This window comes from Lepisma saccharinum, chromosome 2 (assembly GCF_977018435.1).
Source record: "Lepisma saccharinum chromosome 2, izLepSacc3.1, whole genome shotgun sequence".
Taxonomy (NCBI): Eukaryota; Metazoa; Arthropoda; class Insecta; order Zygentoma; family Lepismatidae; genus Lepisma; species Lepisma saccharinum.
The window spans coordinates 181,529,506-181,551,060 of record NC_139230.1 but is presented as its reverse complement, the minus strand read 5'-3'; the positions used below and the strand labels follow the sequence as shown (position 1 = coordinate 181,551,060).

Here is a 21,555-nt window from a genome sequence, read left to right as displayed (position 1 = left end):
AAAATGATGAAAAATTAATATGAAAATTTTCCTCCTTTCGAAAGCTGCAGCGATATGCCAAATTCTGAACAACTAAGCGACTTTTATGCATTTTCATTTTATGACATGTTTATGATAATTATGAAGGTTAATTAAATGAAGTCATGAGTTTATCGATTTTACTTTGAATTTGTGAAACAGCTCACTTGAATTTGAGCTGGAGTAATGTGGACCCAGGTTGTAGACCTGCTTTCGAACATTTTCAAGAAGCTTGATAAGTGTTGTTGACTGTAATTCCACCCAGATTTCATCCTTCTAGTGCATTAGTTTCCCATATATTAGTACTTGCCAATGGGCTGCCAAGAGTGTATGGTCATAAATTTTCACGAAATCGAGTGCAAATAATATTTCAGTAGTGCCATTGCAACAAACTCTATACTTTATACCTGCCCACCCTAATTTATCAATATATGGCTCCCTCCCAACCACCTCTGCTGGCCCCATCTTCTCCACTTTGAGTACATGCACACATACCTTTGATTTATCACTTCTGTTAACTTTGTGAGAATCTCATCTTGTGTTAAACTACTGATCGTGTCCAGATCACTCGACCACACCTTGAGCAATGACTGATGAATGCACCCATTCTCAAAACCTCCTCCTGCTGGTCCCAGAATTTCATCCACAAATTCCATGAATCCAGTGTCATTTCCACTGTCCATATTGAACCATGCTCCATACCTACAAGAGAGGGAAAAGAATAAGCTTTTGTAAACACTTACATTAAACTCGAATGTTCCCTTCCAAGAAGAGAAGAGAAATTTTCATGGCTTGTTGCATTTTATAAATTGCCATACACACAAAAATAAATCCTTAACTACTACCCTTATCCTGTGTAAAATAAGGTAACTAAACTTCTAGACCAGCGGTTCTCAAACTTTTTTCTCATTGTACCCTTTAGTCGTAATTAAAGGTCTAATGTACCCCATAGGTTTTCTCCGAATAGTGGGTTTTGTGGAATTTTCTTGGCTGCTTGATTGATGGAGGAGTGTATTACTGTCAAGCACAATTTTGAAGTTTGTATTGAAAATCCTCACAGTTACTTGTGAGAAGGATGTGCCTACATAGCCTGACACAATATCTTGATGTCTGGTTGTGCACTTGAATCTTTCAAGTGAAGATTCGGTTCCAAATTTAGTCTATTACAGTGTTTATTTGTTAGGTACACCATGGATGGAAAACCACTCTTACATAAGTATGTGGTGGAGAAAGGGATCAAAAACTTTATCTATTTCTCTGCAACAGAATCTGTCAAAGATACTCTCTTCGAACTGGATTTCAAAGTTTCATCACAGGACAGATCTATAACTTCTTCCTTCTCCTTCGTGGAAAAGAATTCTGGTAGTCTGTAATCCACCACTGCAGAAAAAGGGTCTCGTATCCAGAAATCACTGTCTGAAGTCTCAGAAAAGTGTTCGCCAAAGTCATGAATCAAGCCACTGTGCAACTGAAAATCTATCTCTCAACTCTCACTTGCTGTCACGCATGAAAATTTGAACTTCTTGTCTCAATTCGTACAAAGGAGCAAGACAATTTCCTTTGCTAAGCCACCTTAGCTTGGTGTAGAAGAGAATATGTTTATGCTCACTACCTACACCCTTCACATAAGGTTTGAAATAATCTGGAATTGCCTGCTTTTGATTTTATGAAATTAACTGTCTTCACGGCTTCTGTTAATACAGTTTGCATACAATTTGGACATTTTCTGGCAACTAGAGCCTCCCTGTGTAAGCTACAGTGGACGAATTGTGCCTGTGGAGCAACCTTATTGATGTGGGAGAAAACGCCAGTATGCTTTCCTGTCATACATCTTTAACAGTCAGTGCAAAATCGAACACTTATTCCAGTCTGCACCATACTGAATCGCGTACCCGCTTCAAGTCGTTCATGTACCCCTGGAGGTACGTGTACCACAGTGTGAGAAACAATGTTCTAGACTGTTTGGTGTTGTTTACAAAATTGCTAGGCCAGAGAGACAGCAGCCTGTGTTGATGTAAAGAGAATAGAAGTGGAATTATTCTGTGCAGTCATTTCTTCCTTCTAATCATCTCCACTCTCCCAAGGGGAAAACTATCAACATGAAGTATACTCTGTTCGAGGAGTCTGGAGCAAGCAAACGAAAACAATTCCTCTGCGCAAGGACGACTCGAGAGGGCTCGACCAATGAACGCTTGAAAGGGAAAGGGACTGCGCGGAGGGGTCAACGCGACTGCAGCTACCAACAATTTGCAGCACTGCTTCGCTCCGCCCACTCACTTTCTCCCCTTGTCTGCCATTATGCGCGACATTGCTCCACAGACTCCTGAGACTAGTGCAGCTCTAATATTTGGATAGTTCGTTTTAGTCTTATGCTTAGAGCAGGGCAACATATCTTCCACACGGTGCACCTTGTAAACTGCAATCCCTCAGGCTAACGAGGCTCTGCCGCCTAGGCTCATAGCCAACACAGTGTGTTAGGCGTCCCGTCCAAACGTGTCCTATTTCAGCGTTGCGATTAGCCAAAAGTGGCAAAACAAATATAATACACACACTTACATACGTACATACATGCAGGCGTTACCAAGGAAAAGGCGGGAAGTATTTCGGATCAGGTAGGTCAATGTTGTTTTAAGGATACTAGTTTGACATTTTATTCAAGACAGTGACGTGCTCAACACGGGATTAGTGTGTGTCATAACACCCCTTAGGCCCTGCATTCGCCCCCCCCCCCACCTCCGTGGCGAAATGATTAGCAGTGATGGCCTCCACGAGGCCAGGGGTCCCAGGTTCAAGTTCCAGCCTGGGTGTTTTTTGTGAGTGTCCCTTCATCATTTTCATAACATCAATAATAATTAGCCAAATTCGCGATTAGCCAAAAAAAGGCAGAAAAGCGACGCTAAATAACAAATATCAAATATTAATATTTTTTTTAAGAACAAGTGCGGAAACAATGGAAAAATATACGGCTGACTACAAAAAAAAATCTCCCGTTAGGATCATATCAGTGGCGTAGCGCAGTCTATTGTGGCAAGTAAAATATGCTGCTCCCTTGCTGAAAAATCGCCAAGAATACTATAACCTATTCAAACATTAATGATGCCAAAGGGATGGGCGGGTGTTAAATGGCTAGCTATCCCTCTCTCACCTTTCCCAGCGAAATTTATTGTCCCAAATATACTTCACCGTGATTCTCATGGCTACCCGCAGGAAGTTTTGCAATGGAGTCACGATCGAAAATTTGTGTCCTATAGTGGGGTGTAGTGACGTAATGATTACGTGTCATCAGAGGAGAAAAGATATATGATGGACGTTGAAGATGAAATTGGAGGCATTATATTTTACTTTAATGCAATGGTGCAGTCGGGATTCTTCCTTGGTGGGTGGACTTGGTGTAGTGAAAAATATTTGTCGCGGGATTATTTTGTTTCATACTTATTTTTTTAACTTTTTGTACAATTCGACTACATATATGCATACACAGACATAAAATGCTGTGTTGGGAACTGTTTAAAATATAGTAAACACATAACTTTTCTAACGTTGGAAGCGGCCCCGGCGCCCACCCAGCGTCGAATAACATGGGTACCTGGGGGAAACCCTGGGGGGTAAAGGCGGTCAGGGGCGTGATGCTGATCACATCACCCCCACTCACGACCGGATCAAGAAAGTGTGGGGCGTTACCCCCACACGCCTTCATGGCGTGGTGCTAAGCACAGGGGAGCACTTTACCTTTTTCTTTTACCCTTTTTGGCGGGCTTCAGTCCCAACCCGCCCCCCCCCCCCTTAGTTGTGCCCATATTTCAAGGGGAAGCCACTCACATTAGGGGCTGAAAAATCAAGACAAAATATTTAATAAATTTGTTTTCAATTTTTGCCCTTTTTTTGCTATTAATACTAATGTGTAAGTAAACTTACTATTTCAGTGCTGAGGGAAAGTCTTTTGAAATTTTCCTAGATACTTGTTTTTCTGCGAACAAAGTCGTCCCCCCCCCCAAATTCTCAAACGAGAGAGTGCTACTCAATACCCCAGATGCGTGAATCCAGCGAAACTGTTTCTCCTAATTGTTATTACACATGCCATTTGCATTAAGCACTGATGTGAACAATTATTCTATTCGTTATTCAGTTTCGCACACCTCGCTCAAGAAAAATCTTTGAAAATCATGGGGGAAAATATGTCAGGAATTTTACGTAAAAAATCTTATTTTTGGAATTTTGAAAACTCATGGAACCATGCATTGAAACCAAGTCGTACTTCATAATAAAAAGCTGTTTCCATGCTGATTGGGGATGCGTGATTGGTCCTTCCCCTCCGTTCCCCTCTCCTGTCGTCTGCCTGTCTGAATGTATGGCACGCATCATGATCAATATCTTTCCTGTGTGCTTCTTTTTTTTTCAATACGTAGTTCAATAGAACAGAATTTATACGCTTCAATCTGGGTTGAAAGAGACAACGGTAAACTTAATTTAACACGATTCTATAGCCACAAAATAAGCTTTCATTCTTCTATGTTTTTGTTTATGTGACGCCAGAGAAAAGAACAACAAGTGAACGTTAAGAATTTTTCTTTCTAATTTGGTTATTTCACGTCGCTTTTCTACATATTGGGTTAACTTATACACATTTACTGTGCTATGTAAAACAAGATATGTCTAGTTTCTCCAAACGTATCAAGGAAGTACATCAATACAACACAAGGAAAAAAATACAATCTGGTTATACAAACCCAAAAAACCACACCTTTTGAAAAAGGTCCTAAATTCGTAGGTATCCACCTGTATAATAAATTACCTGATCACATGAAAAAAATGGAATCAAGTACCCAATTTAAGAAGGAATTATCAAAATTCTTATTACAATATTGTTTTTATTCAATAAATGAATTTTAAAATTTGTAAATATTTATAATTATATAAATTGTCAACAATGAGAGTTCGATTGTACAGAAAAGGTTATTAGGACCATTTATATTATCAAATACGAATTATTCACTATATGCTATTATTGTGCCTAAATGATCATTAATCGGTTCTTTATATATTTTGCATTCTTCCACTTTCTACCATGTTGTATAAGTATATTTACATTAACATTTTTATTTTACATTATAAAATGTTCTTCGCTTATTATTCTGCTCGTCTTAAATATTGTATGAAATTTTATTCCTATAGTGTATTGTTCCTTTATTTGGATTTCTTTCATGTAGAAATTCTTCAAATCATTACTGTAATTCCTGTCTAAAATTTTAATAACATTTTATTACTGTATGTATTATTATATGACGATTTCCATACCTATGGACATGGGTCAACGGAAATAAAGAATTATTATTATTATTATTATTATTATGAGCGTTCGACCCTGGACTATGGCTTCGTGGTTCGTTACGCTAACCACTCCTTCACGGAAGCGGCAAGATACATTTTGATTTCTAGGCTCAGAGGTAAGATTTTAAGAAACATTTAACGCATTTTTGTCAAGGGGATACTATCCCGGAGATCCATAGAAAACGTATTTTTTTCTGCCTGGGGTTCGACTGAATTCGTTTGTTTTTGTTCACTTTATACAGAGATAGGCTAATGGAAATTGGTCCTGCAGTTTAAAGTGGGATCCAAACCATTATGTGCCTCCACTGGGTATCGAACCCGGGACTCACTCCTTGATTACAAAGTGGTGACATTACCAATACGCCATGGGAGAGGCATTTGAAGTTACATCGAGGAACTCTCGCATTCATGGACGGATTATGGAGGAGTCGGGGGAGGGGGTTACTGCCCCTTCCGAGCAGTCTCGAATCAAAGAAAAATAGTCTTGTCAAAAATCACCGAAATAGACGTAGTTTGAAGATTCATAGTTTGTGCTAGAGGTATTGTGTTTTGCAATCAACAGGGCTCCTGAGAATTATGGAAGTAGTGACTGTATGGGCAATATGGAAAATGATATTTTTCTTTCGGAATATAATTTAAACTGGAAGCAGAGGAAACTGAAAAAAACATCTGCAAGTGTGCTATGTGCTGTCGTGATTTCTACGAAAATTTTTAAAATGCTATTTCACAAATATCTTTACAGCATGTGTGTACACATGTGCATGTGATTACTACTCACCTCGCACAAACATCTGTCCACGTTTGACCTGACACGTTGATGTTCCTCACGGCAGCATCCAACTCCGCTATCTGAAAGAAAATTAAATGTTATTTCAAGCCAATATTCGCAGAGTTGTGGTCAAACTAGAAATGACAATAATACAGTAACGACCTATATCGGATAAAAATTAGCCAGGGCCAGATAAAGTTTAAATCTGAATAAATTACTACACAAGCTACATATTCATCAAAATCCACCCATGTATTCTCCAAAAATCCCCCCCCAAAAAACTCCAGAAAATTTGGCCAAAAATTCAGTAACTCTGAAGTAGTGCATCTTACGGGAAAAATAAAAAGACCAAAATTAAAGGGAAAAGTTTACACAAACAACCACTTTAACTACAATAAGGTGAACCGGAAGTCCATTGTTGCACGTGAACTGAAGTGTTCTTTAACAGTACAGTAACTCATGCATGGCAATATAACATCAGTTACTAACATTTAGAAAGCTATTGTGATACTGTTACACATAATTGACTGAATTATAAGTATGTATGTAAAAACTCTTGAAATTACTTTTAATCTATTCGCAAGAGACGTTATGTTATGTGCTTTCTTCCTTACAACGGTTTTTTTTTAATTGGAGTTTCAGCGGGATATGGAAAAAGAGAGAATTAAAGCCTACATTTCTAAATGCAAGTTTAATTCAATTAATTCGTTATACTTATATTCTATGTATCTTTCTATTGGAGCGGTTCCAAGTCTTTATGATGAAATATGGGGCCTAAATAGCACACAAAATTGATGTAGCTTGAAAATAAATGTCACAATGTAAGTTCTTTTTGTACTGACATGGAAGTAATCATCTTCATGCTGCCGACCTCCAGGGCGGAGAGGTTAGCGCAGGGATCCCGGGTTCGAATCCCAGCCTGGGCATGGGTGTCCTTCAGTGACGTGCGGTGACGTCGACACTTGGGGTAGCAATGAGTGGCGTGCGCAACGGGTCATAATCCCCCCCCCCTTTTAGGGCCCAGTATTCCTAAAAGAAGAACGTCAAATACAGGAAAAATTGCAAAGTTAGGAATGACTACAAAAAATTGTACACATAACTTCCACCCACTTTCGAAAATAAAAAACGATCTGATTTGACTACTGAGCCAGAGATGCCGGGTTTGAATCTCGGCTTGGCAATGGGTGATCTTTGTGTGTGTGCCCCTTCATCAATTTTATCGTATCGTCTTCGCGATTAGCCAAATATGGCGGAAAGCGAAGTAAAATAAACCAAATCAAACAATCAATGATTTGATTTGATTCGCTTTTTTGATACATTTGGTTAATCGCGAAGATGATACGACAAAATTAATGAAGGGAAAAACACAAAGAACACCCATGTCCAGGTAGGGGTTCGAACCAGGAACTCCTGGTGTTGTATAGCGCGCTGTGGTTACCACTTGCCCACGGTTGGTTCATTTGATGGTTGATTTGACGTTTTAAGTCCATTTTATACACAGAAAGGCTAATCGGAACTAGACCTATAGTTTAATGTGGGATCCGAACCACTATATACCTCCATCGGGTACACATCCAGGACCACTTGCACTCCCCCACGGAGGTCGGCCGACAACAAACATGTGAGGAAGGCGCTAACCATTCGGATACGTGGGTATCGGTAAAGCAAACTGCATTTTTCCTGAGTAGGAATTTTCAATTGAATTTTTGAATCTTTATATATGATTAACGTTTTTTCAAAAATTTTGCATTGCTTGATTTCCCTAATTTCCCTATCTCACGATCTCGTTACTGAAGGATCCGGACTCGAGCCCTGGCCTTTGCATGAGTGTTTCTTTGCAACCACTCTTCACCCGTTTAATTTATTCAACGTTCATCGTCATGGCAGAAATTAGGTAAAGCGATGGAAGAGAGAAGAAAATACAAATAATTTTCTCCCAGTGCATCTGCAGGGCACTGTGAAATCAGGAGCCTAGAATTCTCTGTTTATGATTGTCCCTCACGACTTTTCGAACTCTTAGCTACTTATTCCGATTAAATCTACAGCTAGAAAAAGCGATGGGTAACAAAACACACCTTTAAACAAATCTTTTTTCTACTCTCTTCAATGATATTCATTTGGATTTTTGAGTTCTGGGATACATTTTTCATTTCTAATTTTTTTCATTATTCACTGCAGGCAGAGTACAACACATAAGAACAAGAATGCTGGCTCGTCACGAATTCCGGCCTGAATTGTTCTTTGTGAGGTCCGTTCATCAGTTTCATCATATCATCACTCATCCTCATTTTCGCGATAACCAAATGTGGCAGAAAAGCGAAGTAAAATATACCAAACCAACAACAAGAATTAGAACGCGCGTTCTCTTGCCCAATAAATACATCCGTATTTATGATTGTTTAGCTTATCCATTTATTTTATTGGAGGCCAAGAGATTAGTATATTTAAATAAAACACTACTAAAACGAGAGCAAGAGAGAGCGTGAACAAATATTTGTTATTTAATCATGATATATTCCATATTTAAAAAAAGCATAAAATTTTTGTCTGCACATAAGACGTTCCAATTGCATAAATAATAAAAGTTCATCCATCCCATATTATACATGCATATTGTACAACGTGTAAAAATTAGTGTAAATACAGAGAACAGAAGTACTGCAGAAAAATTTCCCCTAGTTTTTTAGAGGATTTACAAAGGAAGCGAAGGGAATCCAATCCCCTATCTGTCCTATAGGAGATAGACTGGAGAACCTGAAAGCACGGGTTTTCAACCATTGGAGCGGGGGCGAGGGGGCAAGGGAGGTAGAGGCAGAAATCTTCCCTTTCCCTTCGAAAACCCGTTTCTACCTGGAACTGTGAGGCGGAGAAAGAGCGAGCTAGGCCGCTGAACGCACCGAGGGACGAGAAGCGCGTGGAAAAAAGTGTTGCATATGAACTGTGGCTTCAACAAAACAATAAATATTGTGATTTGAAAATAATTAGAGATTTGAGATTGATTGATCTATCTCTGCTAGACTAGCTACTCCTCAGTGCACGTCACTGGTGTCCTTTGAGAGTGTCCCTTTATCAATTTCATCATATCATCCTCATCTTCGCGATAAGCCGAAAGTGGCAGAAAAGTGAAGTAATATCAATCAATCAACCTTTCTTCATGTTGTTTATATGTAAAAATAAGTTCTGAACCCTTGCAAACTAATTTCCTAAACCGCACTACAGGTACACCAAAATCGCACCCCTACTAAAATATTAAAAAATTACAACGACTGCAAGACACAGTGGCAAGATTTGTACTGAAATATACATTTAAGGGCATCCATAATCATAGTACACCATAGGCGCCGACTCCATGGGGCTTGGGGGGGGGAGGGCTCAAGCCCCCCAATGTTAATGATGTGGTGGCAGAGCCCCTCAAATAATTTTGCTTAAGAGGATCTAATGTATTATTTTGCTTCTCTTGTAAAGTTTACTCTGAATTGTGCAACATGAACTTAACTTTAAATACACATTTGAAATATTCTAGACCATCAACTTTGGGGGCCTGAGACCGCTAAACCATCAACTTTGGGGGGGGGGGGCTATGAACGGAGACAGCAAAACACATGACTTATTACTATTATTTACTATATACTAAGTATATAATTATGAGTATTGTTAACATTTTTACTAAAAAGAGTTTCAAAATAACGAAGTGATATGACAATTATACCAGTATTTTGTTTAGTGAATTCTGAACAATTTGAGGTCGTAAACACGACTTTCAGGCAATATTGATATGTACGATATTTAGTTATCCTCGAAATCTCTTCCTCTTGTCCAAAGAATAAGGGGAAAATAATTCTAGTCTTTGAGTTTATTTAACACTGGCTTGTAGAAAGTGATTTAGTTTTGAGTGATTTAGTTTATTTTACTTCGCGTTTTTGTGCCTCTTGGCTAATTTGCGAAGATAGGGATGAGTTATGAAATGATGAAAAATTGATGAATGGACATTCACAAACAACCAAGCCCGAGCGGGATTCGAACCCAGGACTCTTGGCGTCGCAGCGCGCTGTGCTAACCACTCGGCCACAGGGTCCGGCAGGCTTGCAGTAAAGTACGCAAGGAAAGCTTATGAAAAGTCTGGGAACGGCTAAGATGAAATGCATTATTGCTAAAGCACGGCGTGCTATGTGTTTTTTAATTATTGCAAAATTAAATTAAAAAAGTAAAATATTGTAGCAAGAACAAAAAAGTAAAACTATTTGCCTGCGATTTGTGTTATCATTTATGTAAATAATTAAATAAAACTGTTAAATATTGTAAATATTCGCTATTTTATGGGTACGTCAACACTAAGGTTCTTTGCACCCGTCACATGTCCTTTCTTTACAAGTCTGTTGCGGACATTAAAATACACCCATGCCCTCGCCAGGACTCGAACCCGAGACCTCTGGATCAAAGCGAGTTGAGCCGACCACCCAACACGCTCGGCTACCGAGGCCGGCATAAAACTGTTATGTTGGCCTCTTAATGTAAATACATAGCCTACTTTTAAATAAAAATGTTAATTGTTATCTAAAAAACAAATTAGCAGACACACGTTTTTCATGTTACTTTTCATTTGCATGAGGAATATAATAACTGCTTAAAAACTGCTATACGAAGACGTAATTTTTATTTTTAAAAAAGGGAGGGAGTGAGACATTCATTAATTTATTTTAGTGATCAGAGCCCTCCCCCCCCCCCAATAATTTTAACAAGTGTAATAAAAAACTTTCAGTACAAGAAAAACAACGATAGAAGTAAAACAAGGCTTATCCTCGACGTGAAGAACAAAACATTATCTAACTAACTTTTGCACTTTGAAAAAATCTGTTACATTGAACTGTGGTTTGTTTGTACACGTCACAAATGTAAAAACTCAGTTTCTCAACGAGTTCTGTACCAGTTTGTTGCATTTGATCCACCGCGCCATGTTTTTTTTCAACAAGTTCTCCACATAGGAGACAATACCATTCGGTTTCATTTTTTAATTTGGTCAAAAAATGTCATTTCTATGGGCCTAATCGTGGACTCTGTTTCTTTTTTCCAGGAAGCTTATCGGTAATTTTGTTATCTTGCTTGGAAGGCTTCAGATCTTCAAATGAAGATCCAGGTTGTTTGATATTTCATCTAATTTTATGCAGTCTTTTGCCTGCAGTTCCTTTTTACAAACTCAAAGCTTCGAAAAGTTTTTTTGTGAAGCGCTTGCTTCCTTTCTTCTGTATTTCCCGGAGCCCTTGCTAACAACTCCGCCACGGAGGTCGGTGCAAATTGTTGTTGTTGAGTTCAAGTCCACTTTATGCACAGAAAGGCTAACCGAGACAGTCTAAAGTGGGATCCGAATCACTATGTGCCTCCACCAGGTATCGAATCCGGGACCCCTTGTTGTTAGTAGCGAATAAATAAATAAGTAAATAAATAAAACTGGAAGACTAGCAGATTGAAGTGGAAGAACAGCAAAACTGGATAGTCTTATTTTTACACGGAAGCTACGATTTATCCACTTCCCCTAAAAAACCTTTACAACCCTCGCCGTATTTTTTTTTTCACAAAGCTGATAAGTCCATTTCAACACACTTTGCTTCTTTATTTATTGAAAAAATGTATCTAGTGCGCCAACATTGACTTTATTTGAACATTTCTCCTAATACGGGGACCTAAGTTCCTTAGCAAAACAAACTAATGTAAGTCTATGGATTAAAATAACAAATGTGGTGACTAGAACATGTTTTCTTGGAAATGAACTCGAGAACAAAACACACCGACGAACTAAAATCATTGGCTAGTCAATAAAAACCGGAGCTTATGGTACTTGACACACAGACAGCCGACCTACGTGGCGGAGTGGTTAGCACAGAACAGCGCGCTATAACCCAGAAGTTCCGGGTTCGAATCCAGGCCTGAGCATGGACGTTCTTTGCGAGCGTCCCTTCATCGATTTCATCATATCATCTCTCATGCTCATCTTCGCGAGTAGTCAAAAGTGGCAGAAAAGTGCAGTAAAATAAACCAAATCAAACAATAGGACAGATGGACAAGAGACAACACAACCTCGCAGAGGATTATACTGGCGGTCGGTCCAGGCAAGCATGCTGTTTCCGGATGCACGAAGTGGAAGAGGTTGACCATTGAGTTCCAGGTCGCCCCTTACACCCTCAAATACTTTTAATGAGGAATTATTTATTTCCAGATACTTCAGGAAGCTGTTTAAAGTTCATTATCTCCTTTCCTCTTTCATTTTCAAGTTCCTGCTGATCGCAAACAGGAAATGTCATTCTTCTCTAATTAGCGGACTCCGCACATCACATGACCTGCGGATATGACAGAAGTGCAATTATAGTGATTAAGCCGCTTACTGAAAGAGCATAGCGTGCTTCCAAGCTACTCTGTGTTTATAATAGTATCGCACTTGGAAAAATCCCATCGCAAATACTTATTTCTCTACCACTTAACTTAAAATCATACAATTTATTTCTCTGCGAAAGCTACGTAATTCAGTAAATCTAAGATTGCGATTTTTTTAGCACGTCCTTGTACTTTATTACTTTTTGTGTGTTTTCGTGCCACGTTCGGCAGTCTCAATAAATCGAAATTTAACGAAAGCAGCTACACCTAAATATGAACAAAAATTGCTTATAAAAATCATCCATTATCTGAAACAGTTTAAACGTCCTGCTTTTTTAATAAAAGAAAAGTCAAAGCGTTTCTAATGTTGCACTGATTAACTAGTAGTCATTAGTGGATAGCAGAAATCTAAAATAAATTCTTTGTTTTTCGATGAATCGAATTACAAAATTTCAAAACTGAATGGTTGCATTACTTCACATGTAACAAAGCCATCCATGTGGTAAAAAATAAAAGTGTTAAGGGTTTTCCAAAGCAAAGATTTATAAATATCATCAACAGCATGACTCATTTCCTTGTGAGTGTCCGTTCATCAATTTCATCATATCGTCGCGATTATCTAAAAGTGGAAGGAAACAGACGCTGAATAATAAAAAATAATAATTAGAATTCAAAATTTTACTATAATTTTACGACCTTTTTTCCCATAAGATATGTCTGAAACACACATGATCACATATGAGTGTGTGTACTTCCTGATTCTGCAGACTTGAGCACATGATTAAAATTTACACAAAGTCTATGGAGCTCCCAAAAATACACAATAAGCAAACAACATCGAACGGTCAAGCGTACGAATATTGGAACCAGCGGTATAGCTTTATCAAATAAACATGGACAATATGCCAGGCTATTTCCGGGAATAATATCTTTAGTTATTTATTCTTGGACCAACACGCAAGTAACAGGAAGACCAGTCAGCTGTTGTCTGGCTCGAAATCTCAGGCAGCACCTGGCAGGGAATTTTGATGTCCATCCAAGTCGAGAACTTCCAAGTACAGGTGCACCAGAAGGAAAAAAGAAGTAACCTAAAAAGTCCTCCTTTTTCGTAATTAGTAGGGCTAGAAAGTTGATGAAAAATCATATTCTTTTCTGGACCTTAAAAACAATCCTAAACCTGATAGTAGTCAGTTTCCCTTCAGTTTCAACCAGAAACATTGATTTTATTTTCATTTTCTGTTTTTTTTTTTTGGTCAATTTTCCGTATTTTTGGTCTTTTTTGTTGCATTTTTATCATTTGTGAGGTTTCTTCTTGCTCTTTCCTGTTGTTTCGTGAATTTTAACTGAGTTTGCTAGCATAACTTACATAGCGAAAATAATTTTAGGTCATTCTTTTAACAATTTTTAGGTAATTTTTCACTAATTCTAAGGTCATTCTATCATGGCCGTATTTAAAGAGTTTTCTTTAGGATTCACCCCCCCCCCCTCCCTCAAGCTTCTGACATGTTAAATTTATGCAGGTTGAGAATCCAAAATCGAAAACTTATTCATAACTTTACAAAAATACAACAGGAAGACAATGTGGAGAGAAATCCGCCCTGGGACAATTTAGTCAGAATTTTCAAACCGTTGGAATTCTTGAAACTTGTGGAAAACAGGTTCTATTTAGGCTCACTCACAGCCCACCCGCGACCCATAAACTTTCACTTGGCAGTTCTCATTTCAGTGTTGCTTCCGGTTGGGACTCAAAATTCCCCTCACGATTGTCACAAAATTTCCCCTTTTAACCTTTAAATTCCCTGGGCTGTTAATAAGGTGTTAACCCCCTTTTCATTTATAATTATAATATTCAAATATAGTCTTCAAAGTTTAATGTTTTCATTTCCCAGTTTACTGCATATTTTTTATAAGTTTATTCCCCCCCCCCCCCGCAAAACCCTTGTTTGAGAAATTTCTCTACTGGGAATATCACTGAACCATGCGCGAGATGCGCCTTCATCGTGACAAATTAAAGGGTCGCTTAAGGTTGAATTTAGATTTGACTGTCAAACAAACATGAATCTTATAGTCCAGTCGTTGTCCTAGCCAATAGCCTCCAGTCTCAAATTTGTCATTGCTGGATGGAAGTATCTTTGTCCTTTTAGTTCGCGTCCTTGTGGTGTGATACGCGTGTGTTGGAGTTCAAGTGCTTTGCGAAGACAAAAATGAAACGCGGTGCGGATGGGAGAAGCGGACAACTCTCGATTGGGATGTTTTTCAAGAAAAAAAAGTGAAAACTGATGTAACATCAGTAACATCTCTAATGACGACTTCGCCGTGAAATCAACGGATGAAAAGCAAAATGATATTATCACAAATGCATCAGCTGATTTGTTGGTAACTAATAGTGATAGTTCTTTCTGTGAAAATGATATTGGCCTTTACCTTAAAGTAGCAAATCTCAACGATCTGAAAAAATAACAATTTTTGAAAAATCCGTGTGTTCCTTCGTCAACATATGTTTTCCCGCGCAGAACTGCACGAATTCAGAGATTTCAGCTAACGTGGTTGGAAAAGTTTCCGTGGCAAGCCTATTCCAGTAAACTGGAAGGCGCATTGTGCAAAGTGTGCGTATGTTTCCTCGAGGGGAAGAAGGGGGTAAAGGGGGGCATCAACATTTAGGGGCCCTCGTTATCAAAGAACACTGCAATTTGAAAAATTCTTTGGAAAATTTTGCAAATCATGCGAATACGTCATACCATCAACGACGGTGTTTAGAGCTAGCCGAAAATTTCATAAAAGTGACTGAAGGGAAAAGTAATAAGGTAGTGGACCAATTGAGCAGCGAGCGAGCTAAACAAGAAGCTGAATATAGCGAGAAATTGCGCTCCATTATAGAAACAATTATTCTCTGCGGCCGTCAAGAAATTGCCCTTCGTGGAACGGACGACTTTGGAAACGTGATGAAGTCTGAAGAGGCTGGAACAAACGACTGTAATTTCCGTGCCTTACTACGGTTCCGTGTAAGTGCAGGTGACGTGGTGATTCAGAAACATTTGCAATCGGGTGCGTTCAATTCAAAGTACACAAACCCTACCATTCAGAACGAGTTAATTACGATTTGTGGTGACATAATTAAGAAAGAGATAGTGGAGAAAGTGAATGCTGCCGAGTGTTTCTCTGTGATGGCAGACGAAACTGCAGACATTTCTCGTTATGTAGATATGAAGGAAGGTAAAATTCGCGAAGACTTCCTTGAATTTGTTCCAGCAGTCGACCTTACGGGTAAGGGCTTGGCCACACTGCTTTCTGCAATCTTAAAACGAAATAATATAATCTGTCCTTTCTTGGTTAGACAGGGATATGACGGAGCGTCAGCCATGAGCGTTTATCTGCATGGTGTTAATGAATATATTAGGAAGGACCACCCCCTTTATGTTCATTGTAGTGCTCATTCCTTGAACCTTGCTTTGGAAAATTCCTGTACTCTATCATCCATACGCAATTGCCTAGGAAGCATTCAGTCTGTTGCAAATTTCTTCCGTTCGTCTGCTCAAAGAAACGAGGTCCTAAAACAGCAATAAAAGGAAACCTAGCAGAATGTCAACATGGAACTCTGTTAGGTCTGTGTGAAACAAGATGGGTCCACAAGCACGAGTGTGTTATCCGATTTAAAGAGTTGTACCACAGAGTAGATAATCTGTGGTTGTACCCAGCTGTAGTGAATGCACTGGAGTTGCTAGAATCGTCTACAAACAAAGAGACTGCTCAAAAGGCATGCCAATTGCTAAGTGCCATTGAAGGAGCTAAATTCGTTGTGCCCCTCCTGATCTTGGAAAACATATCTTCTTACACTCTAACTCTATGTAGACAACTCCAGGCTGTAAATGCAGACTTAGCAGAAGCTTGCAACCATGTGGACCACGTTATCAATACTTTAAATGCAATGCGCGATAATATAGAAGAATTCAAGAAGATTTTCGCCTATGCTACTTACATGGTTACTGAAAACGATGGCCATATGTATTTTCCAAGGATCGTGAAAAGACAAGCTCATCGAGACAATATCTCCTCTATATGACCTGTGAGGAGCATTATAAGTTGAATATTTTTCTTCCATTTCTAAACCATATTATAACACAGCTTAGTGACAAGATTCCAACGCCAAAGGACACTGATATCTTCTTTGCTTCTTTTACTTATTCCAGGTAAATGTGTTACAGTCAATAGTGAAGACCTGAAGGAATGCGTAGGCTTTTATAGAAACTGCCTTCCTGAGCCCAGTATTGCCCACGCTGAATTTGCGGTGTGGAAATCAAAATGGGAGAAGCACAACACACCACCCAAGTCTGCTTCCTATAGAAGGATTTGTGAAGTGCAATTCTTCATTATTTCCCATCAGTAAACTTCTACAGATACTGACTACCTTACCAGTTTCAACTTCTTCACCGGAAAGAACACATTTTACTTCTTGTTATGTACCTCAATAGGAGAAAACTGCTAAAGTTACCAAGATATACATATTTTAAAGTAAAACAAAAATGGTAAATGGGCTAGACCTGTGGAAATTTCGAAATGATGTAATTTTTATTTCTGTTTCCGATATATCGATGATTTGATACTCTTTATGAAATGAAAAATCAGTTTTAATATCAAACTGTCATTTTACTTATCACAGGAAATTTATAATCAGGACCGGACTGGGACACCGGGCAAAATCCCGGTACGCCCTTCCCAAAACATACATTCGGCGCCTTTTTTATCCCTTCTGCTCACAATCTGTTGCAGATATAGCAGTGGCGAATAAACCTTTTCTTTACTGATGTTAAAACAAACTAGTTTCACGCCTCATGTAAACCAAGCCTGTACTGGTTACCAGAACAGACTTGGTAATTAATTAGAAAAAAAAGTATTGTAACATTCTGTAACCATATTAATAGTTAATAAATAGAAAGTTAATGAAAATAAACGGGGGAACCGTAGCTACAACTTCCGTGACACAGACCTTCGGTTTAAAATTAAGGTACCAGGACAATAAGCAAACAATACCCGCGAATGTGTGCGGGTGGAGGATGGGCACAACTAGGGGGTTCCCCTTTTATTTTATTATTTTCTTTACTGATGTGTTAACTACTCATGTCTATTCCATTTTTACTCACCATGATCATCATAGGCGCCAACTTTGGGCGGAAGGGCAATGCACTTTCTTCCCCACCACAATTCCTCAACAAGTGCAATTTTTCATATAAAATAATCAACATCGTTTTATTTTGTAGATGAAGTATTATATCACACTATTAGAAAATACTTTCGTGTGATATTCAAAATGCAAAATGAGGGGCTCACGATTTTTACTCGGGTGGTGTTAGTTTCCGGTCTGGTCCTTGTTGTATATACTTGCCCTGTGAAAGTACATAATTCCGGAAGATGAATGAGTCTCCTTCACACGACAAAAGACGCCTTGAACAGTCAACTAATCAAGGTTTACCTCAGCGAAGAGGAGGGGGATTGGGTGCGAGAAAATTACAGGAATTCAGCCAATTTATTGGTTTACCTTTTCAATTACCTTAGCAGGTCCGCAAATAAGTGAGGGTCGAGTATAGTGCTGTCGCACGTAAAATATAATTGCTTTATATGTGGAATTATTTTTTATTTTACTACATTTCAATACTTGATTTAATGTTAACAATGGCACAAGAACTACCTATAAGCACTGTGGTATTTGAAAAAAAAAAAAGAACAGTAAGAGAATTTCCAGTTACGTCTATCGAAACATTGAGGTATTATATACATTACTGAATATAATGGGTATGTAGCATCCCCAAGTACCAAAGATTTACAACCTATGAAGGGGGAGCAACAAAGAGGGAGGAATCTCATCAGTCACGAGAAAGCAAATATTATTTTTCGTGAATTACTGAAATTATTCCAGAACACATCCATACATGATTCTTTGCTCATGTGCTCAATTTAGAGCTTATAGACGTAGCACAGTGTCTGAGTGTTGGTTTGTTGCAAGAAACTCAAGTGTTTCCGAGTCTCACAAACGCCTGGAAGTTTACTTGCTGCAAAATCCCAGCGTTAGACTTGTAGCAATAGGAACAACAAGATGGATATTGATTGAATTGCTTTATTTTACTTCGCTTTTTGTGCCACTTTTGGCTAATTTGCGAAGATGAGGATGAGTGATGATATGATGAAATTGATGAATGGACACTCATAAACATCCATACCAAGGCCAGGATTAGAACCCGGGATCCCCGGCAACAAGATGGAAAAGCAGAAGTGATGCCACAATAAAATATTTGGTAGTCTGCATTACTGGAGTTAAAATCACGAAAATTTAGAGGATACACAAACGTGTGTTCTGTCAGTGTGTTACAAGGGTTTTTCTCATTGCCTATTGGAATGAATTTAACACGAAAGTGCGGAATGATGCTACAGCACTTCTGAACAAGTTCACCGCTTTCGAGATAATAATGGAAATTGAGAAATTTGAATAAACAGATCAGGTAGAAGTTATAACTATAATTTTTTTTTTAAAAAAAAAAACTGTTTGCATAGTTGAACGGACCTAATAATAATGTAATTAATTTTAAGGGGAAAGATGATACCATAAAATTACTTTTTATGTGATGATGCACACGTTACGAATTTCTAGAATACAGTACGTTTATGCATCAGGATAAATACAGTGGACTATTTTTAATTTGAACTCCAAGAAATACAAAAATATATCGAATTATCCAAGATTTGAATTAACAAAAACGTGTATAATTAAAGATGATTTGAAGGGCAATAAACATCTGTTCGAATTACAAAACAATTCGAATATCGAAGTTCGTATTAAAAAGGTTCCACTGTATATTTAAATGTTATTATTGGGGTTAAATTGATGTACGTTTAAACTTTTGTGAAACAACATGACAGTTGTTCCTTTGTTATCTGCGTTGGTAATAAATATCTTGAATTTTTAACACCTACTTTTAATAGATATTACCATCAACAATTTTTTTTGGAGCGCCCTCTAAAGAAAATTGCCACCGCCCTATCGGCGGTCCCAGTCCGGCCCTGTTTATAATAATACTCTATCACTACTTTATGATACTAGCAATGTATTGTATTTACATTTTTGGATCTAAACTTGCATTTTCACATCGCTGCCCCAATCCACAAATGAATGAACAAATGAGGTTATTTTACTTCGCTTTGCTTCCACTTTTGCTAATCGCGACGATGAAGATGAGTGATGATATAATGATGAAGGGACACTCGCAAAGAACACCCATGCCCAGGCCTGGATTCAAACCCTTGACTTCTGGCGTCGTAGCGCGCTGCGCTAACCGGAAAAGTCCACTTTATGCCAGGCTAATCAGGTGTGGTTTTACTATGATCCCATCATAGTCTTACTTTTTACCACAAATATAAATGCTTCAACCGCTGTTCTCATACTTTATCGTGTTGCGGTCTAATTTTATTGATAAGGAGGTCGTTCCCATATCCTTAACAGTTCTTTCTGTTGATGAGATTTTTCATTACTGCAATTAGTTCACTTTTGTTAAGCACTTTTTTCTTGCGACTGTTGCAAATAACGAAGGTGATGACTGACCCAGTGGCGTACTTACGGAGAAGGGGGTATGGGGATTGAAACCTTTCTGAAATGTACTAAGTTTGGTTTATGCACAGATGGGTTAATCCCGACTGGACCTACAGTTTAAAGTGGTATCGTACACTTTAAAGTGTGCTTCCACCGGGTATCGAACTTGGGACACCTCGATTACAAGCTCAAGAAGGTTCTACTACGCCATTGGGAAGGCCCACGACAATGCACACTTCCAGTTATTCTAAATTCCTATCTAAACTCTGTCCCAGGAATCTCTGGAGCGAACGAACGAAAACAAGTCTGTGTAAGTAGTGACTCGAGAGGACTCTACCAATGAACGCGCGAGAGGGAACGGAAATGCACGGAGGGGGAAAAGTCACTGCAGCTACCAGCCATTTGCAACAGCGTGTACTGCTTCGCTTCGCTCCCCTTCTCTACCTTTATGCGTGGCCTTACTCCATAGATTTCCTACTCTGTATGGTAGATAAAATTAGCCAATCGTGTTTCGGGGTTCAATGAAACCATCGAGTGAGTGGAAAGTGCTAATGGAATACAAGAGGTAGCCAGGTCACGTGTTTGGACGACTTCCAAGCTTGTTCGTGTTCCCAGTAAACCGCTGTCCATGAAAAATGGTAATAATGGGTTATCCATTTTAGACGATTTAGGACAATCTAAACCGATAACAATGGTGAACGACAAATGCTCAAGATTACTATTTATTTATTTTATTTATTTATTTATTCCAAGTTTCAGATACAGCACTTTTAAGGCCATTTTACACAGAAAACTAACAAATAACAAGAACAAGTCAAGATGGTTTAAGGTAGAAACAAGAAAAGTTAAATATAAACATAAGGCATAAACAAGGAAACAAAGATTTACATATTCATTTTTAGGGAAGATCGGAAAATACTTTCAGGGGAAAAAATGTCTATGTTTGTGGGTAGTTTATTGTAGAACCACAAGAACAGCTTGAGAAGGAGCTAAACTGAGAAATTTTAAACAGTAATTTGCCCGATTAGAACATTTTTGACGCGACAAGTCAATAGCCTCTTCATAGGGTAGGTATGTAATTTGACTTTTAACGTCACTTTTCTACCTCTTACAGGTTAGCGCAACGATGGGGATGATTATAATTAGATAAACTAGAGGGAAACCGTTCCGGTTCTCGTTCCAGCCAGGGCATGTATATCCTTTCATCTATTTCGTCGCGATTAACCTAAAGGGGGAGAAGGACAAATCAAAATACAAACACTAGGTATGTATTCTCAGATGAAAATTCATATGCTAAAATATATATCTCGGGATCTTAATATCGTGACTACCCACAATGGAGAAAAATCAATAATATATTATCGATTGATATATAGAAGAAACAAGTGTTTTTTCGTGTTTAGTGCGACCCCCACAAAACATTACCTCGACCCCATATAATTATCCTAATCACTATAGAGGACGGATTCGTATGTGGTAAAATTTTGCAAATACTCAA

At 38.5% G+C, this 21,555-nt stretch overlaps 1 protein-coding gene across 3 annotated transcripts in view; it reads right to left on the bottom strand.

Moving 5' to 3' along the window:
* Window positions 1–21,555, bottom strand: part of LOC145984217 (patched domain-containing protein 3-like) — a 235,198-nt gene that overhangs the window by 52,346 nt on the left and 161,297 nt on the right. For all 3 annotated transcript variants that reach the window (XM_083117775.1, XM_083117774.1, XM_083117776.1), the window contains 2 exons: window positions 6,125–6,195; window positions 514–720 (listed from right to left, as the gene is read on the bottom strand). In XM_083117775.1, the coding sequence (XP_082973901.1) occupies window positions 514–720; window positions 6,125–6,195 (278 nt within the window). The remainder of the gene's footprint in view (window positions 1–513; window positions 721–6,124; window positions 6,196–21,555) is intronic.